General features: G+C 45.8%; 1 protein-coding gene across 11 annotated transcripts in view; it reads left to right on the top strand.

The window, feature by feature from the left end:
* The window catches only part of ADGRB1 (adhesion G protein-coupled receptor B1), a 289,281-nt gene that overhangs the window by 208,282 nt on the left and 59,974 nt on the right, over nt 1-21,025 (top strand). For 6 of the 11 annotated variants that reach the window (XM_076329006.1, XM_076329005.1, XM_076329000.1 and 3 more), the window contains 4 exons: nt 8,347-8,450; nt 9,622-9,717; nt 16,167-16,269; nt 20,264-20,414. In XM_076329006.1, the coding sequence (XP_076185121.1) occupies nt 8,347-8,450; nt 9,622-9,717; nt 16,167-16,269; nt 20,264-20,414 (454 nt within the window). The remainder of the gene's footprint in view (nt 1-8,346; nt 8,451-9,621; nt 9,718-16,166; nt 16,270-20,263; nt 20,415-21,025) is intronic. The other 5 variants (XM_076329010.1, XM_076329003.1, XM_076329009.1 and 2 more) reach the window with 1 other exon arrangement.

Below are 21,025 nucleotides of genomic sequence, written 5' to 3'. Positions count from 1 at the left end.
AATTAAGCTTTGGAAGAGAGATGGAGAGCAGTATTATTCTCTTCCATTTCCAGGGGGTCAAAATAGGCCCCCGAGAAGTTAAGGCCACTGTTTGCAGTCTAAAGCAGATCGGTTGAGAGGACTTTGAAAGGATTGGCTTAAATGATGGAGCCACGCGTACACAGTTGACCTGCGGGCAAGCTGGGAATAGACCCCCCACGCTCCTCACTTGCGGTCCCCTTGCTTGGCACACTCGTTTCCAAACCGCAGCTCGCAGAGTGACGCAAAGTGGCTCACGGCTACTCATCAGAGCCCCGTTAAACAGTGATTTCAGTATCTTGGCCAGGAAAAGCGCAATGGGAAAGGGGCAGGAAGGGAATAAAGCACAGTGTATTTTAAATAATGACAGTGGGCTGTTTAGTGAAAATGTTTGGTAACAGCTGGCTGGGCAGGAGGAGAGTGGTCCTTAGAGTTAATATGAACCTGATCCAGGCCTCCTTGATATCGGGACTGGAAATTAAGGCACTGAGAGTGCAGTCTGGTAGTTCAAAGAGCAGCAGCAAGCTGACTGTGGCATTGAGGACTGGCAGGTAGATAATGCGTACTATTAACTCCTGTAATTCCCCACCAGCCTGAAGGAAATTATTCTGACAGTTCGTATTAAGGAGCGGCTGCCTGACCACTCCTCTGCCCTGAGGGCTTCATCAAGGCTGTTTACTAAATGCAGATTGCCATGGTGTGTCTTGAGAGCAGACTCAATACCGACTGAAGAGTTAGCAATTGTTAATAAATAGTAGCACATTAAGATGTCTCTCTGGGTGATTTCTGTGTACTGTAATTACACGGAATTGCCTGTTAGACTGGCCAAATTACATAAAAGGGGCCCTCAGCTCCACAAATGCGTTCCCGATAATGGGTGACTATTAGCTTAGACATGAGAAGCCTGTAGTTACGATACGAAGGAAGCAAAATGAGGTAGTAATCCTCTGGACCTGTCTTGCAAAGACATGGGCTGGGAAGGATGTTGGGTTGTTCCAGAAATAAGTTGTGAAGAGATTATTTATTAATGACGCCACTAAGTGATCTTCATACAGGGATCTCAAAGTCCTCCTCAGAGGTTAGAAGCTGGAGAAGAGAAGGCTCTGGGGAGACCTTATTGTGGCCTTTCAATATATAAAGTGTTATAAGAAAGATGGAGAAAGACTTTTTACCAGGTTTTGGTTGGGACAGAGTTAATTTTCTTCACAGTAGCTGGTATGGGGCTGTGTTTTGGATTTGTGCTGAAAACAGTGTTGATAATACAGGGATGTTTTCGTTACTGCTGAGCAGTGCTGACACAGAGTCAAGGCCTTTTCTGCTCCTCACCCAACCCCACCAGCGAGCAGGCTGGGGGTGCACAAGAAGTTGGGAGGGGACACAGCCGGGACAGCTGATCCCAACTGACCAAAGGGATATTCCACACCATATGACATCATGCTCAGCAATAAAACTGGGGGGTTGGAGGTTGGTGGGGGCTGCCATTGCTTGGGGACTGGCTGGGCACCGGTTAGTTGGTGGTGAGCAATTGTTTTCTTTTGCGTCACTTGTTTTTCTTGGGTTTTGTTTTTCTTCACTCTCTCTTTAATAGTTTTTCCTCTCCTTTTTTTTTTTTTTTTTTTTAATTATTAAACTGTCTTTATCTCAACCCACAAGCTTTTGCACTGTTACCCTTCTGATTCCCCGCCCCCCATCCTGCTGCGGGGGGAGTGAGCAAGCAGCTGTGTGGTGCTTAGCTGCTGGCCAGGGTCCGGTCCACAACACCAGGTCCTGTAGTGACAGGACAAGGGGCAATGGTTTTAAACTGAGAGAGGGTAGATTTAAATTGGATATAAGGAAGAAATTTTTTATGGTTAGGGTGGTGAGACACAGGACCGGGTTGCCCAGAGAAGTTGTGGCTGCCCCACATTGGAAGTGTTCAAAGTCATGTTGGACAGGGCTTTGAGCAACCTGATCTAATGAAAGATGTCCCTGCCCATGGCAGGGGGTTGGACTAAATGATCTTTAAAGGTCTCTTCCAACCCAAACCATTCTATGATTCTACGAAAAAATGGCTTGGTGCCTCTTCCCTGATCCTCTGCTTTGAGTTGAGTGAACCCTGTAGTCCCTCTGCTAATGCTGTCCCACTGAAAAAGCTCCTTTCAGCTGTGGCCCAATCCTGCCTTCACTGCATCCCTGCTACTGCCCATATTTTGGGGTCTACCAAAAAGAGCTTGTGCCCTACTCTTCCTCTTTCCCTGTCTTGTGGTGAAAACTGAGCCTTCCCTTGAGCAGCTCCCTTTGTGTCTATAGTTTTACCATGGGTCTCAGCAACTGGCATGCCCTGGCATGACCAGACGGCTGGACATCAGCGCTACTTTGACTGAGCACTGCACGACGGTCAGGAGAATGGTGGGGTACGAACAGCACCTGCTTATTCAGTGGGTCTGCTCCCTGTGTGTGCCTGCCTCACATCTGCTCCTTCTGCGGGCAAGCGCAAGGCTTTGCTCCTCTTGGCTCTGCAGAGTCCCTGGAGGTGGACACGTACATCAGCTACACCTTTGTCAGCTGAGTTGTGTCAAGAGCCTGGTTCTCACCCAGGTGAAGGTGTCAGAGCATCACTCATTACCAAAGTCCCTGAAAGATACTGTATATTGCTGCGGGTTGCTGTCCTGTGGGGTGGCTGCTGTCCTTTTGTCAAGTGGTTGTACTGGGGTAGAGTACACGGCTGGTGCTTTACCATACTGCTGCAGTATATATGTGTATATACAAAGGGCCTCAGCCTGATTGAGAAACCCAGAATCTAACCGAATGGGGATTAAAAAAAAAAAATCAGCATTTTTTTTGGCAGATGGCAAGAGCACGGTTACCTCTTGGTTATTCAGCCCTCCTCAGTTGTTTTCTTACAGCACTGACATACACCTCTTTGTTTAGAAAGCTGTTCACTTTTGTGAGTACTGGTAAAAGCATTATTTTCCAGCAATTTTAACAACCAGCTCTCTGCTTTGACAAGAGTTGTCCAACCAGCAACAAAATCAATACAATGTGGCTTAAAAAACTTCTCAAGAATCGTGAAAAGCCTTTAGGCCAGTAGCGCAGTAAAATGGTTCCTGAGCAATTCTTGGAGTAAATCACACCCACCTGGTCCAGTTCTTTGTCAGAAGAGTGGAGTGAGTCTCATTGCTTTGAGCTCATGACCTGTGAGGAGAGAGGTAGAGGGAGCTGGGCTTGCTTGGTCTTGCAAAGACGAATGTAAGGGGCGATCTAATCACAACCTACAGGTATCAGAGGGGCAATTACAAAAATTATAAAACCAAACTCCTCTCATTTGTGCCTGATGATTTAACAAGGGGAAGAGCCACAAGCTGTAGCTTCGGAGGTTCATGTGTGACCTTAGGAAAAACCCTATTACCGGGAAAGTAGTGTGGCCCTGGTACGGTCACCAGAGGGATGGGAGCTCTCCATCTTTGAGAATTTCCAAGGCTCATCTAGACAAACCATGGCCAACTTCACCTGATGTTAGTGATAGTCTTGCTCCAAGCAGTAAATTGGATTAGAAAGCTCTAGATGCCCCTTGCAACCAGTACTTTTGAAATTTTCTGACTTAATGAGTCTTTAATTGCAAATGTGCAGGAAGTCAAGCTCAAGGCAACCATTCTGAATAGCAAACGCATTTCTAAAAACAAAGCCCAACACCCCAAATTCCAACCTCGTATGTCTGTGTTTAATTTGGGAGCAAAAGAAATGGTTTAATTTTTTAGTGACTTTATTAGTATGATGTTGTACCTATAAAGACTTTGTACAGCCTTTCTTGGTATCAAGGATGGAAAAAGCAGAAAGAACAGCTTGCTTGTAAGGTCTCAGGCAAACTACATGGCATTAAGAAATACCATTTTTGACTTTGTTCTAATTGGAGCCTGTTTGACCCTGGAGCCAGAGCAGGGTAATGGAACAAGCACGACTTGAATGAAGTTGCTTTTCACAATGTTGTGCAGAAAGGAAGAGAAGGAAAGGGAGAAATGCAGAGAATTTAAAGGGGGGAGAGCCAGAGAGATGCATTAAGAGCAAGAAAAAAAGGAAGAATATGTCACGGAAAATGGCCAAAGGAAGGGAGGAAAAAAGACAAAGGAGAGGAAAAAATGAGGGAGAAAGGAAAAGAAGGAAATAGAAGAGAAGAAGGAAGCAAAGTGAAATTGTAAAGAAAAGGAGGAGTGTCCTTCTGCCCTGCTAGGCAGAGTGATGAGGTGGTAGGACAGCAAGCAGCCCCAGGCAGTAGCACTCGTTATTTCCATCCCAGCTGATGTCATTGATTGCTTCTCTCCTCCCTTGTCATGCTTGGTGACAGAATCGCAGGACTTGCAACTCATAACGACCTGCTCTGCTCCTGCTTGGCTCAGGCCAAGGTTTTCTTTCCAGCTCCGACCAGGCACGGCTTCATCCATGTTTCAGAGTGCTTCTGGATGGCACCCATCAGCAGACATGGGGATGTGGTGAGGGACAGGTCATCTGGGACCATCTCCAGTCCAAGCAGGTGGAGACCCTGTTCCTAGACTGTCTTCTGCAGACAACCAGTTTGCTCCTCAGCTGTGGTGCTGGGAAACTCCCATAGGACTGATTTCTCTCTTACCTTGAGAATGTCTTGCTGTTTTTCTCTTGGTAGCACTATTTCTTTTTAAATCAACCTTGCTTTTCCCCCTCATTCTCCTCCAAGGAAATTTCCCTTGCAAGGCTCAGGTCATACAGCATCCGACCACCTTCTGTCAGGGGGTTTAATTAGTCAGAAGAAATAAAACAAACGATGCTTCGTTTGCCAAAGGGAAGAAGTGGAGGAGGGGGAAAGGAAGATAGGGAGGACAGAGAAACCTTAATAACGAAGAAAGACAGGAGAATTCTAAGCTACATGGGCGTAAGCCTTTAGGAGTTATTACTCCCAAAGGAATGAGCTCCTGCTTTTATTGCAGCCAGTGTTTTTTAGTTATCCACCCTCACGATGCCAACAGAAATCCCATCAGGGCTGGACCAACCATATCTTCTCTGTATGAAGAAGAGATAAGCTTCATAGCAACTCCTCAGGAAGAGTCCTTCTGGTGGGCACGGGTTTTGTGAAAGTTTGGCTGTGAAAAATAAAGAAGGAGGTGCAGATCAGGGTCTTTTTTGTGGGAAGGGCTGCAGGTAGACACCAGCTATTACCCACCGGTCTGGCTTCCACTTGGCCGGTCGTCATTTGTGTAATGCCTTGCCAATGAGCAAACATCTGACCTGGTCCAGTACATGCAACCTCTTACTTAGCTGATGGAGGATCTAGGAGAGGATTATGGGTGATATGGGAAAGGGGATAGGGAAGAGGGTGAAAGAACGTGAGGTTGTTGGGGGTGGAGGGATGTCAGAGAGGATGTGGAAGGGAGGGGAGTTAGGGTTACTGCGTTGGAGATACAGGGACATAGTCTGCTCATCTCTTAAAATCCAAACTCCATGTCTTCAGTTTCTCTTGGATGGTTTAGGAGTGAGTTATATGTCGGGCTTTTTTTGCTTTAATGGAGCTCCTCCCCCACTTTTATCCAGTTACCCATGAAAAGTCAGTGAAATGAGACCTACTTAAATCAAATGTCACAATCGATGCGCATCCCAGGCCACCATTTGCGTGATGTGAACTCGTATTGCTGTAAGGGGGGAGCAGGGAGAGAAAAAGGGTTGGGAGTGAGCTTGGAGCGAGCGAGCAAGGAGCAATTCATGTCGGAGGAGTTTGTGCTTCGCAGTGCGCTTATCATGACCATACACCTCTGAGGTGGGGCAGGGCTGTTGCCCACCTGGGTTCTGCAGGGGGGGGAAACAAAGCACAAGTGGCAAAGGGAGAAGCTGTGGCTTCATACTGGAGATTGCATCTCTCTCTCCCGTACCCTACCCCAGTGCCTGACTAAATCAGAGGCTTCTGTTCCCAGAAGAAAGTCCCTTCCACATTTTAATTTGTAAGGAGCAGGATACAATGTTTCAGCACTCACAGTGCCTGGAATATGTCCAATTTCAATTTTGTTTGATGGAAGATGAATCAAAATGTTGATATTTTCATTGAAATTTCTTTCTGTTTACCTAGTTCTCAAAAAAACTGCTTCTAACCTTCCACAAATATTTGGCAGGAGTAAATTCTCAGTGTGGGAATACAGTCACATGAGTTGATGTCAAAAATTGCAGTGATCCAAGACTCCGTAGAAGTTTAGAGGAAGAATCCACATGTGAGCTGTAGCATTTTCCATTAGCATTTTGGGAAGCTGTAGGTGGGGGAGATGCAGGACCTTGCTGGATGGATTGGTGAGGCTCAGTGCCATGTTGTTCTTGCAATTTCTGCACAATTGCTGGTAGTTAAAAGGACTAAGATATCGCCTGAAATCCACTTCCATAATTTCAGGAAGTTGAATTAGGCTCAGCATCCAAACCCTTTATATGTATTTACGGTGGTGGTTTTGGAGAGTTCCAAGCCTCCTGTCTCACAGAGCAAACTCCAGGACATGAGTACAGGCATGCTGGGGTAGTGACGTGCCAGAGCTAATATGGTCTGTAGGGAGGGGACATTACAGAGAGGTGGCACCACACTGCATGCAGTTTGGCTTCCAGTCCGCAGCTGATCTGCATCTAGTAAAGATCCCTTAACCAACCTGTATTCCTTTGGGTATATATGCCAGTTGGGCATTCAAACCGTTGAATATGTCACTAAATTTTGTCTCAGATCCCTTAAGCTCTTGTGCCAGCCTTCCCAATAGCTCCTGTGGGGTTCACTGCAGCAGCATGGTGAAAGTTTTGTTCCTCATTAATCCCCCCAGTGAGATTCAAAATATGAGAGGTGCCTTTGGTCAAAATATGCAAATAAGGAGGATCTTCCCAAGCCCTTCAGACTGCAGGGACAATTCAGCTCAGATCCCAATATGTCAGGATTGTTTGTCTCTTCTTCGTGGTGGGCTCTGTGGAGTAAACCTGTACTGACTGTGGGCCTTAAGTCAATGGACATATGCTTGCTTTGCCCATGTGTTGAGCTGGCTGGACTCCATACAAGCATAGCACTGAGCCTTACCTAATATATTTTGCTTTGCAGCAGGCTTAGTAGCCTGGAACAGAGCTGCAGTAGCCTCAACTTTGTGGTGTCCTGTTGATTGGAGGTTCGGGTTGAGCAGCCTCATGCCTGCCAACAAAACGGTGTAGACAAGTCCTTAGAGGATTGCCTGTTCCATTCCCAAATTCATGCGTAATTGCTTTTTTTTTTTCCATATGCTAAGCCCTTGCTATGTCAGAAACCATCTCATCTCCATGGCTGTAGCGATAGGTGTTGGTAGTGCGGCAATCTAATGACGACCTTGACTGTGCTCCCACACCTCTGCATACTGCCTCATCACTCTAAATAGAGGGTTCTCGTGTGTCTGCTGCACAGTGGGTCTCTGCTTCTCTGCCTTCACGCCGGCAGAGATCACTGATGTGGAAATGAGAAACATGCCAGAAAAGAGGCCTGCAGCAGAGAAAACCAAGTGGGATCCAGATCCTTACTCTAAGCTGAGAGTAGGGGGAGTTTAGTGATATTAGTCTGGCAGATGTTGGCCAGTCACACGGTTAGTCCCGGTGATGCGGAGAACTAGATTAGGAGAGGTTATAGCATGTGTGTTTGTTCTTGACGTTGCAAGAGCTGATGATTAGCAGGTCTTTCGTGTTCAGACAGGAAAGGAGAACCATTCCACACCAGATTTTCCAGTAAGGACCCCTGCATATGAAGAAATGCCTTGTGTAGCAGTGTAAGAGTAGTGAAGTGATGGATGGTATGACTGGATGCTGGGTCCCTGGGGAGGATATGCATCTTGTTTTTTCTTTGCTTGCTTCACCTCCTCCTTTTCCAGATGGATGTTTGTATTTGGTAGAAGATTTTTACCTTCTTTTCATCCTCCAATCTTCATCACCGCCATTCCCAGAAGAGCTCATTTGTAATTGTTCTAGCGTAGGCACTGCCTTCTGCTATTGCCTCATTAATTATCTTCCAAGTTTCACACTGGATATGAATGTCCTGATCCTCCTCTTGCAACCCACGCCTTTCACACACCTGCCTTGCCATGGATATCAGAGTTATTACCCAGACTTAACACTGGTGTGTGTGGGAGCAGAATCAGGTCCAAAAAAAGGCTGGGTCAACCAGAAATAGATCCTGGTCTTCTTTCCTCTTTATTTGTATGTACAGTGCGATGTGAAGGTCAGGTGAGTTGACACAGAGACAATTAGGAGGAAAGTTCTTTCCATGAAATTGAGCTGGTAGCGTTTGCTGAGCATCTTTTTTTTTTTTTTTTTTTCTTTTTTTTTAATGTCTTACTTTCTCTCTTTCAGAACATGGAAAAGGTGCTGGTCCCTTCTGTCACATTAATTGTAGGCTGTGGAGTATCTTCGCTGACACTTTTGCTGTTGATTATCATTTATGTCTCTGTTTGGAGGTATGGCTTTCATTCTCTTCTCTTCTTGTTGGGGAAAGTAACTGTTCTCTTGATCTACATGGATCCCGGAGGTTTTGCTCTCCTGCTTTGGGTGTCTGGTGCCTGAGGAAGAACCATTTTGTAATGAGTGGGTCCTGCAAAAAGTCATCATGGTGGCTTAGTTGGCATTATTCTTTCCTTTTAGTGCCAGAGAAATTAGTACAGTGAAATTAATGCCATGACCCCATGTAGTCGCATTGTTCCATTTTCAAAAGCCGTGTGCTGTTTTAGATGCCTTCGTACACCCCAGGAAACCTTGTTCGTGGAGAGGTGGACGCGCACTGCCTCCTGGCAGGCAGATTGCTTCAAAGCATTCCCGGTTGGGTCTTTGATAACATCAAAACGTCCATGACCCGTTATGAAAACACCTGGCCTGAAGAACTGACGGCACTTTTCAGGAGCTTAAGGATGATATACCGCATGGTCTAAATAACTCTCCAACCTCTTAGCTACGTTCTGCCTTTAGCTTCAGATGCATATGGGATTCCTCAGTACATCCCATTGCAGAGAGCTCCTGTACACCTATAAGCAGGTCAGGTGCAACCTTAAACTGTATCATTTATAGAAGCTGAAGTGGTTTCGTAGCAAAGTTTTATTGAACAAAGGCCCACATTGGCCCATGTCCCTGTTAGATACGTTCTGGTGGACTGTATAAGCTGGAGGACCTGAGGTGTGCAAGGGATTCTCCCCCTACACTGCATTGAACAAGGTCTGAATTTATACTGCGAGACCCATGCCTTTCCTAAACCCATGGCAAACATGCTGAGAGCTTCATGACTTTAAGCTGAATAAAAGAAAATCAGAACCAGGTAAATGACTGTGAAATTGAAATGGAGTGGCTACAGAGAATACACTGTCTGGAAATTATTGGTGACCCTTTTGGGAGAAGGGATCAGTCTGAGGCTCTTATTTTGTCAAGTGATTCTTCTTAGTAGGGAGGAAAGGGTAAATTCAGTTCAGAGTTGTGAATTGAGATAACTTTTTCTACTCTTTGATAGAGGAAAGAAACAAAAGAATACAAAATGAGCAAAAATGCATCTTTTTTTTTGTTGATACTGTGACAGTACATAGTGGCTAGTTAATTATGGCAAGTGCTCTGAGCTGAAGACTGATCATAATAACATTTATCTAGAACTCAGGTTTTTCCGTGCCTGGGGTATCATTGGATCTGCTCAAGTCCTTGTCCTCTCCTGCTTTTCCTCAGGCTGGGCAGCACTGGGCAGCGCTGGTAGGTGACTTACTGGTGTCACTGGTGTCAGGATCAAGTGGAAAGTTAGGATAGAGGAGTAAAGAGCAAGTGTTCGAGCCTCACCCTCTCTTTCCTATCAGAAACAAGTTCAGGATCTGAAACCCAAGTTCAGACATGAGGTTGAATCAGTTTGGAGCATGCCAGAGTCATTTGGAATAACATGATGTATTTTCTTCCAGGAGTGTGCCCCTCAATATTTACTGTTATTGAGGACAGTAAAGTTAATTGCCTGCCCTGTTTAAAATACGCTCTTTTTAATTTCTCATTCCAGCCTTTGCGTTATGCCTATGCCCAAAATGATCAGCATGAACGGGGGGACATGTTTATGGGAGGCTTGAATGGGCATTTCTGAGCTAGCCAAGGATGGACATGCATTTCCAAGTGATCCTGAGACCAGCTATATCTTGATTAAAGGGCTCTCTATCCTAAGTCTCTTTGTGTAAATATTTGTAAAGCATGATCAAGTGATCTCTAGAATTTCTCTTTGGTGCGCTGAGTTTGTTTCATTTCTTCTCTGTAGATCATGTTTTCATGTTTTCTAAACTTCACAGCATTCCCGTGGCTGAGCCCTGAGCACTCTGTGTGTCCTTTTTATTTTAGGCATAGCTGCTGGACATGAATGTGCTGTCCTATTAATGGTCTCAGGAACATCATAGTCAAGTCAACATTATCTCATGGCTCCCACTTTGTTTTGCCCTAGATGTTGTATAGTCTGATAGACAACAGCTGGAGGGATGTTCATAAGTGGGATCAACAGTATTATTCCAGCTGTTGTTGCTAAAATACAGAAGCCGTATCAAAGTGGTCCTTTCTCACCCTGCAGAGGAGAAAATCCTCGTGCCCTAGCTGCCTGGTCTTCTGTGGAGAGCGCTCACCAGAGCTCAGCTGTTTTGGGGAGCTTTGGCCGGGAAATTTCCCATTCAGACCTCTGAACAAAGGCATCTGGAGCATGCATACACAGGCTCAGCTTGCGTATGAAACACTTCTGATGAATAAGCTCACTGAGGCTGACAATCTGGAAACTTTCCCAGAATTTTGCCCGGCTAGGGTTTGTTTATACACGGGAAGCAGAAAGAAAGGGTGGGGGAGAAAGAAGGAAAGGAACATGGTAAAGAAAGGGGGCAGAATAAAAGGGAGGTGATCCCAGCTTTGGGCTGCATACCAGAGAGGAAATTAATTCACCCTCCACTTCCCATTCAAAACCCCCAAATTATGGTTGCTTCTTAGTGGCACCTACTCAGCCATCGGCATGAACGGCATGAGCTTTTTGATGCAAGCGATCACTTCAGACACAGCCAACTTGGCACAGTCTCATTGAAAACTGGACGTTGTTTCTGTTTGACGGCTGTTGGTGGCCTGTTGGTGGACTCACTCCAGTTCCCAGTAGACAGATGGCTGCAAAAACTCTGCTGCAGATGGTGCATCTCTGGCCTTATTAGCAGTCTTGACAGAGAGGTCAGTGACACAGTGGGTCATAGAAGTGGAGTGACCTTGTTACATCTCGGCAGTGGCTGTCCTGGGTCACAGCTGGAGACACGATCTGTGTGTGGGCCACGTGCTCCACCACCCATGTGGAAAAAGAGGGGGAATTGAAAGAAAAAGATGTTACCTCTTGAAAACTGACATGAAAATGAAAAACTGGGGAGAAAAGGAACTGTTCAAGGGGCAGAACAGGTGAAATGACTTAGTACCGTGTTTTTCTAAGCTTTGGTTTGTACCATTCCTTTCAAGCAGCTCCTTGACACAGTGGTGTTTCAGGAGTGCCCCAATGTGTTTTCCATCCCTGAACTGATTGTGGTTCAACAACCTCTGGAGTCAGCGACCTTTCCATAGCATGGAGATCAATGCTTGCTATCGAATAGCTCTTCCACCAGCCCATCAGCATGTGGGGCACAGCAGACCTTTTTGACTGGCGGCGGCTGCGTGAATGCTGTATCGCTGAAAGATATCAGTGTGAGCTTTTCTCACTCCCTGCCCATCGAAGCCTGAGGATTGATTTAGTGGTTGTGAGTGAGCTCTCAAGGGGCTTTTAACACTTTTTTTAAGCCCAGGAGCTCTGCCTTTGCCGGAGATGCTGAGGCATTCGGTGGCCCCGGTGGGAGGTAGCAGGAATGACTGTGTGGAGAAGGATGTGTGTACGCAGTGAGAAAGCAAGAGTGACTCAGTGTTTGCGGAGAAGAAGGGAGTGTAATGGGGACAGAGACACAGACTGCGGAGTTTTTCCACCTTCTCCACCTGTCTCGGTTTGCACAGGGCTTCCCCACATCCCACAGGACCCAGGCCAGAGCAGAAGTTCCCTAAATTTGCAGTGAGTTTTCCCCTGCTTTGGTGGCTGAGCACAGCATATTTTGACAAGTAGGCAGAGTCCATGTGTCAGCCAAGGGGTACCGAGACAGCACCCTGGAGGAGCTCTGCCTTTGCTGGAGATCTGTCCTCTGGCAAAACCCATCAGGTTCTGTGTTTTTTCCCTATGATATGAGTTCCTGACTTCTTTGGGCAGAGGGTCTGGATAGTAATGGTGATTTCTTTCTGTGGAGCATCCTGCGCCAGAGAAGAGGAAATGGAAGGAAAAAAGCAAGCATGGCAGGAGGCTGTCTTAGCATAACAGGGAACTTCTGACTGAGCTGAAACATAACAAGGAAATATTTGGTAGCCAAGTCAGGCTACCAAGGAGGACTATGGAAGCATTGCCCAGGAATGCAGGATTGAATTAGGAAGGTCAGACGTCAGCTGCATTCGAAACTGGTAAGGGATGCGCAAGGCATAAAGAAGGGTTACTGTAGGTACGTCAGCAGCAAAGGATTACCCAGAAAAGTGTTGGCCCAGTGTTGAATGGGGCAAGTAGCCTAATGGAGAAGGAAGTAGAAAAGGTGAAGGTACTCGGTGCCTTCATTGCCTTGTTCTACTGGCAAGGTTCGCTTCCAGGCACCCAAGTTCCTGTACCTAGTGGCAGAATCTGGGGAAGAAAATACTACCCACTGCCAAGGAAGAGAGAGCTGAGGACCATTTAAGTAAGCTGGACATTTGCAAGTCCATGGGACCAAATGGGATGCATCGAGGGTGTTGCGGGAGCTGGCTGGTGTTACTGTGGAGCCACTCTTTATCATCTGGGGAGGTTCCTGATGGCTGGAAGAAAGCAAATGTTACACCCATCTTTAAAAAGGGCAAGGAGGAAGATCCAGAGAACAACTGGCTGGTCAGCCTGCTCACAGCCCCTGGGAAGATTAAGGAGCAAGTAGTTGTAAAGGTTATTTCCAGGCAAAATGAAGGACAAGAAAGCAATTGGGAATAGACAGCACAGATTTATTGAGGGCAGATTGTGCCTGACTCACCTGTTTCCCTTTTGTGATGGGATGACTGGTTGCACAGACAGTGGAGAGAAGTAGGTGTTGTATATTTTGACATTACCAAGGCCTTTAACACAGTCTTCCGTAGCATGTTTGTATCCAGACCAGGGAACTGTGCACTGGATTGGTGGCTTCTAAGGTGGCTTAATAGTTGGATGGAGTTCATGCAGGCTTGAAGGGTAATGGTCAAAGGTTTGAAGCCTAATCAAGAGCTGGTTACTAGCTGCATCTGACAGGGGTTGATACTATGGCCAATATCGTTTAATGTCTTCTTTAACAACCTGGATGATGGGGCAAAATGCACCTTCAGCAGGTTCGTGGATGATGCCAAGTTGGGAGGAGTGACTGATATGCTGGAGAGCAGCACTGCCATTCAGAAGGACCTCAGCAAACTGGAGATACAGGCTAGAGAAATGGTACAACAAAGTCAAATGCACAGTCCTGCACCTGGGGCAGAATAACCGTGTGGAGCAGGATGGGCTGGGGACTGACTGGCTTGGTAATGCCTCCACAGGGGAGGCTCTGCAGGTCCCAGTGGGCAACAATTTGGCAATGAATCAGCAGTGCACCCGTGCAGCAATGAAGGCCAACAAGATATTGGGCAATATAGGGAAGAATATAGCCAACAGGTCAAGGGAATTGATTATTCCCCTCTGCTTGACAGTCTTGAGGCCACATCTGGAAAAGTGTGCCCAGTATTGGACTCCCCCAATACAAGAGATGTCAGCACATTGGAGCAAGCCCAGTGGATGCTCAGGGAGCTGGAGAACATGATGTAAAAGGAGGCAAAGGGAGTAAGGCTTGGTTAGCTTGGAGAAGAGGAGGCTATTAAGGAGGAGTCATGGAGAAGTCAAAAAACTTGCAGAGGTATGCAGTGAAAGGTCTAGAGGCACCAGCTGCAGCAGGAAAAAATCCAGCTGGATATAAAGAAAAATAAACCTTCGCCTGAGAGCAGTTAAGCACTGTAACAAGTCATCCAAGAGAGGTGGTGGCATTTCTGTTCTTGGTGATTTTCAAAACTTCGTTGGACAAGACCCTGAGAAACGTGATCTGACTTTGAAATTAGCCCTTTTTTGGGCAGAGGATTGGACTGGGAGCTCGAGAGGTTTTTCCCCAACCTAAATTATTCTGATTCTGTGATTCTACACGTTGCCAATCCACGTCTCATTCTTTGGAGGTTCAGGGATCTGGGGAACAGGATGGACTCTCAGTGCACGAAGGGAAGCATGGAGAAAAGAGAGGCTTGTTTAAGGAGGGAAAAAGTCTGAAGCAGCTGAATATCTTCCCTTACATTGACATACAGACTATACTTATGGTCAACTCATTTCTTATGTTTTTTGACCAGTGGAGACTTTCAAAGTGCACGCTAATGCCAGTTGGATCATAGTGTTGCTACACAGATTTATTACATCTCATTCCCACCAGGACAGAGTCCAAATCTCCCTTTCTATCCCCTAGAAGCTGCTGACTGGAGACTTGATGTTTTACTTCACACAATCAAAGCATAGATAGATTGATGGCTCAGTACCCTCCAACCACAAATGGAACAGGATCCAGGTGATGCACAGCATTGTATTGAGCCCAGTGAAATGGGGAAATTTGGGATCAGATTGGCCATGAAAGGAACCAAAGGCTCATTTTGCAGGCAGGCAACCCAGTTTCTAGCTGAGCTGGAGGCCTAAATTTTGTAGTCTGTTCTGGGGTTGGGTGAGTTTCAGGGAGAATTACTTATAAACCAGATTTCCAACAGACTAAGTGTAAGTTCAGACTACTTTGCATCAGTGACTTTTTTTGTATCCAGGAAAGCATATCCTCAATGTTCATGTTTGTCTGAAGGTAAAACTCAGAGGAAGTTAAAACCAAAGTTTTGCATCCTTCAGTAGGTCTAAAGCAGAGATTTACCCTTGGGAGAACACACACGTGTAGTAAACTTGTCCTGCCCACCTAGTCAGAAACTCAAAACTCTGCAGCCAAAGCACAACCAACTCACTCTTGCCAAAATTAGTTAATTAAATCAAATTCCCAAAATAAATAGTTGATGTTCTGGAATATAGGAAATAATCCTGCATTAGCCTCCAGGGATGAGATGGTTGATTAATAGATCTGTTTCTAATTTCTATAAGCATCAGCATCTACTCTTCACTCATCTGGTATTCAGGCAGGGCACTTGCCGAATCACTGAGATTATTCACGTGTATGAGTGTTGGTATGGTCAGGTCCTGAGTCAATCCTTGAGGACTTGCACTTTTGCAATTCCCTTTTAATTTTATTAGGTACATAAAAGTGCCTTCAGTGAAATTTTCCTCCATAGCCAGTGGTTTGAATTAATTGTCGTGCACATATCTCAGCAGCAAGTTGGTGCTGTGCTGCACATTGCAAATCAGAAATGACAAACAGCTTGCTCCTGCAAGGTGCTGAAGGCAACAGCTTCCTGACTTGGATCCCTAATGTCCCAGACCCACAGCTGCAGTTAGGTATTTGGCCTAGTTTTGAGAAGTGTTAAACCGCTCAGTCTGGGGAAAAAAAAAAAAACAAACAAACCATACTTCTCACTTTAGGATGGGTTGTTAGGTTAAACAAAGGGGAATGCTGAATCACAAACACTTCGTTGTGAAGGTGCATGCATTCGTAATCTGCTTTCATTGCCAGCATGCCTGTGGCTCTTCTTATTTGGGAATCTTTCCATGTGTTGCCTGTATGTTTTCTTCTAAGCTCCTTTTCAAGTCCCCTTTCAAGTAAGCAGAGCTGAAGAAGACTTGCAGCACTCTACTGTTTTAGGAGCGGCTCAGACTAGGGACCAGGCTGGCCCCTAGTTTGTTGACTCATGCTCATAACTCCAGCATTGATGGGGGAGGATGGAGAGATCTATGGGCTGAGCACTACACCCAGGCTCTTCCCCCTCCCTTTTGCCCTTGTTCTTGTCTGTTTAACACACAAGATCTGCAGGAAATGGGCAATCTCTTACCATGGCCTTCTGTAGAGCCTGGCCCAGTGCAACCTGCACCTGGTTGATGCTTTTCAGAGGCAACTTAATGAAGTTGTAACAGGGTGGATCTCCCTCCCCCTCTTCTCTTGCTGCAGGTATATTCGCTCAGAGCGCTCTGTCATCCTTATCAACTTCTGCCTATCCATCATCTCCTCCAACGCTCTCATCCTTATTGGACAGACCCAGACCCGGAATAAGGTAGGAGATCAGTTGGACTTTGTTTGTTTGTTTGCTTTTCCCCTGATTTAGCACTGAAATGATCCATTCAGGCAGCGCTTCCTCATTTTTCCTCCATCTGTTAATTAGCAACATGTCAAAGACACGACTAAATGGCAGATTTCAATTTTCTCTCTCGCTCTCTCTTTGATAATTTGTCAGCATCCTCGGGGCTTTGATTAAAACCAATGTGATATTTTTGAATATCTGCCTAGAGTATCTGGCACATGGCACAGTGAAGAAACATGGTTATTTGCAAGGCTTTAACCATTTTATTTTCCAAAAATTACAAAGAAAGACAGATTGAGAAAAGGCTTAAAAAAAACCCCACACCAACATCTCAGCTTTACATTTATTTCTCCAGCAACTTTTATACTCTGAGCTTAAAGTGCTTGGCAGATGTGAACGAACAAAGCCACAAAAACCACCTTTTCTGGGGGTAGGAAGCGTTGCCAGATGCGCTGTGCACGCTGCAGAGCCGGGGGCCACGAGGGACTCACTGCAGATCACAGTGTGACTTGAGCAGTAAAGGCAAGACGTAACATGGATTTTCAAGCCACATGCCCTGCTTGCACATACATGCCTTCCCACATTACAGACCCAGCTGGAGAGGCATGTGTTGCCTGTATAACTTCTCTCCAGCTAAAGTACTTTCAGTTTACCCGTTGGTGTCTGGCATAACAAATCACTGCTTATCGTTAGTATTTTCCTGTTGTACATTTTCCCGTCTCCCCAAGTGCTCCAACCATCCTAACTCCACTAAGCAGAAAAGTGAGGCGAGAAGCGTCCTCTGCTACTCCTGCTGCCAAAGTCACAATCAGAAGTCAAAATTTAGTTTTTAATTAACAGTAACTGGTGACCGGCCAGTTTTTTTGAGCATCTACTTTGGCAGCCAGAGCATGCTGTCACTTTTGGAAGCATTTCTGCAGAGAAGCCCCAGGGTTTAATGAATCACAGAGACTCATTTCTATGGAGGGCCCTTCGGGTTAGGGCTAGGTTATGTTTTAGGGAAAGCTTTACAGCTGCTTGAGTCAGAAGTGTGTAGAGAAGTGTGGAGAGATGCAGCCAGCCAGCCCTGCTCCTATTAAATAAGTGCCCTTCAGAAATTAACTTCGCAAAGCAGAGCTTTCGTTCATGGCCAACATGGTTTTCTCGGGGCAAGAGGTGGAGAAAGGGTGAGCTAAGCTCTCGCTTTCCCTAGGCGCGTTGTCTGCAACCCCAAGTGTGTGCTAGGAGCTTCTTTCCATAGAAAGAAATACTGAGGGATGCTCAACGTGGCAAACCGTGGCTGGACCTCCTCTTTGGTTAGTCTACTTCATCCCAGGACAGGAGGTGGATGTCTTCACTCTCTCCCACCCCCTTCAGAGCACAGTTGTGAGCCCAGGTTCTTCCTCGTGCTTTTTGTCACATTACTCTGGGTGTTCACCATCAGAGCTGTTAGTGGGGATTCAAAGCTCCCGGCTGCGATTGCATGAGGCAGATTAGCTCTTTGCACATACATATGCATGAAACACCATAAATAGAAAGGTTATTCTTGGATTTCTGCTCAGCCATCTAGTAAACAGTCTCTGGCAGGGAACAGAGAAAGAAAACTATACAGAGAAGAGACAAAGGAGTGTAAATTAGGATTTTATTCACATTCAATTATTGATAATGGAGCATCTTAAAATGTTGATGATTGATACATAATTGCAGCTACTCTGGGAAAATTTCTACGATATTAGTTTCCCTGGAAAAGCCAAATTCTCCCTTGATTTTCATCTGTGTAACCTCAAAGGCAAGACTCCACGCCTGGATTTGCTAAGCTTTTTGAAGATGAAAGGCCTGGGAAAAGGCTAAAAAATTACAGTCAGCAATAACGTTATACAAAAGAAATGAATTCTGCATGAAGTGGCCATATCTCAAAGGCATGGCTACGTGCTGCAAGGAAACAGATTTCCCCTCTTAATGGAAAACAAGGGCTAATGGCCTTGACAGACTGACAAGCTCTGCTAGATCTTTCTGCAGCAGCCTGGGACATCATATCCCCGTGCTTAGGCCTTCATGGAGATTTTTTTTTTTCCTTACAAGGAAAGAACAAGTTGCAGCAGAGGTAGCAGAAACAAATATGTGCTGGCCAAGTCCACAGCCTGGTTTCAGTTGAGGCAATGGGTTTATACTGGCCCAACCGAGATGTGCATATTTCTGTTGTGCTCCCCTCCTCTCTTCCTCTTCCCTTTCTATCAAAACTACCTGACTGAGAAAAAATAACCGTAAAATGTCTCTCTCTGGTGTAAAATTGGAAAGCAAAGTTTTTCTCTCCCCTTTACAAACTGCTGGCAAACTGGGCAGAACCGTGTTGGTGCAGAGCAAAATCAAAATGGTAAAATGAACAGTGTCGTACCTGATGTTAGCCAAAAAAAAAATTCTAAAATAACAGTTTCTTAAAATACATTCCAGAAAGCATCCTGTGTTTGTAACTGGTTTATGTAGGTCTGTAAGCTGATGAATAGCAACCACTTTTTTAGGATTCTTTTAAAATGTGAAAATTACTTGAAATTATCATATTGTGCTGGGTTATTTGTACTGAACTGTCATCCAGAATCCATTTATAGGCAGAACACCAAGGGTTTTGGTGTCAAATATGAATATGGAACAAAAAGACAGTTCCTGTCTCAAAGAACACACAGTCTTACTTTTACTCACAACCTCTGATAACGTTGGTTTGTGCTAGTGCATGAATCAAGAGCAATCTGATAAAATCATGATAAAAGACACTCCGTGCATGAGAGCTCTGTGTTAAAAGATGCTGGTGGATGAAAAAAGAGGAAGGTTCATTGACCACAAACCCCAAGTCCATATTTCCTGATATAACTCAAAGCAGAGAAATTCATCGCTATAAACCTCCCCCTCCCCCTGCCCTGAATGCCTTAAACCATTTTTTTTTCATCCAGAGTCACTTTTCAAGTCTGTTTGCTCTCCCTTCTCCTTGGGAGCCACTGGAGTTTCTTTCCATCATTTTCTTCTTGAGTACATTGATTCATGGTTTCCGACTCGCAGATGGTGGAAATTAAGCACAGCTCTGGCAGAGTTAAACAGAGCGGCACCAATTTGCACCAGTGAAAGATTTGGCCTTGCTGAGTTAAAAACAAAGACGAGCTTGTCAGCTTTCCAGTCCGTCTCCCTGGCACTACAGGATTGTTCTTCATAATGCATTTGCTAGTACTTTCCCCGGTTCAATTTTAAATGGCTTAAGCTCCCTGTATTTCCCTTGAGAGATTTCCCCACTGAGTAGTAGAGCTCACCATTATGAAATTCCTTCTAATGTAGTTTCTTTTTTTTTTTTTTCCCCTTTCTTTTTTTTCCTGTCTGCTAGTAGTTATATGCTCTTGGACAACTCCGCACCTCTCATGTTTGCAGTCCTTACCAGCCTCTGGCAGCCGTGGTTTCACCCAGCTCTCACAGCTTAACTCTTTCACTCAGCGATCCTTCCCTGGCAGGGACACTGTCTAAATTGCCTTCCTCTGATTTCATTTCTACGGCTCGGCTGCCAGCGACATGGTGCTTTGCAAACCTTTTGAGCTGAGATTAGTGCACGGATTACTAACTGCTCCGTCCTCCCCGAAAGGACCGTGGCAATGGTTTTGATCATTTGGAAAATAAATATATCTTGCTGAAGCTGAGAAAGCACCAGGATGGGACGCGGGCTCAGACTCCAGCAAAAGTGTTAACCATGGGTTTATCTTAGAGCTCATGCGTAAGAGCAGCCGATTTCCATGCGGTACTTAAATTTGAAGCAAACGCTTTGGTCCTTTGCTAGGTCGAAGCTTGTGGGGGAGACTGCCTCCTCCTAAAATGTCTTTTCGTGTCCTGATCTCCATGACCTTGCCTTCCAGAGCCTGGTTTGGAAGCATCTCCCCGTGCCTTCTGCTCTCCTACGCGCTGCTCTCTCCGCCTGCTGCTCCTCTCACGTGTCCTCCTTTCCTCCTCTCTCCAGGTGATATGCACGCTGGTGGCAGCTTTCTTGCACTTCTTCTTCCTCTCCTCTTTCTGCTGGGTGCTGACCGAGGCTTGGCAGTCCTACATGGCCGTGACGGGCCGGTTACGGAACCGCATCATCCGCAAGCGCTTCTTGTGTCTCGGATGGGGTGAGGATCCTGGGTCTGCGGAGCAGCTCCCCCGGGGCGGAGGGGAAGCGCTGTCCCCCCGCCGGGATGCGGAGCAGAGAGAGTCTGGGCTACAAGAGGGACTGATGCTCTGCAGAAGGCTTGGCAGAGGGTGCTTGCAACCCTTTCGGGGGCGTCAAGAAGGGCTGAGATGGTTAAAAATAGCATGAGCAAGAGCCATAAGTCCTGCCTGCTGCCCAGTGCACCCAAGGGTCACACAAAATAGATGAGTCGAGAGGGGTTGAGTTTTCAAAGGGTGTGCTGGGGGTGGTTTCTCCTGGGTTTGGGTCTTTTTCTTGCTTTCTCCTTTTCTCTCTCTCGCTGTCTCCTTCCATGTGCAATCCGGAGTGAAGCAAGCTCTGAAATCCCGTCTCCATGGCAGCAGGGCCTTTCATAGACAAATAAACTATGAGACTGGTACAGATGCTTGTAACTAATTTTTCTCCCTCTGCCTCTTCCATATGTTTAATTTATTAGCCTTAAATGATGCATTCTGTAGTAGAAAACAAACACAAACCCATAACCTGGGCTTTCAAAGCAATAACAAGCGTGAGTTTGAAAGGAGCAACTGAACAAAAAGTTGCTCAAAAGCG

The sequence above is a fragment of the Aptenodytes patagonicus genome, chromosome 2 (genome assembly GCF_965638725.1).
Source record: "Aptenodytes patagonicus chromosome 2, bAptPat1.pri.cur, whole genome shotgun sequence".
NCBI lineage: Eukaryota > Metazoa > Chordata > Aves > Sphenisciformes > Spheniscidae > Aptenodytes > Aptenodytes patagonicus.
The sequence above is the reverse complement of the archived record's forward strand: the minus strand, read 5'-3'. Positions and strand labels throughout refer to the sequence as shown.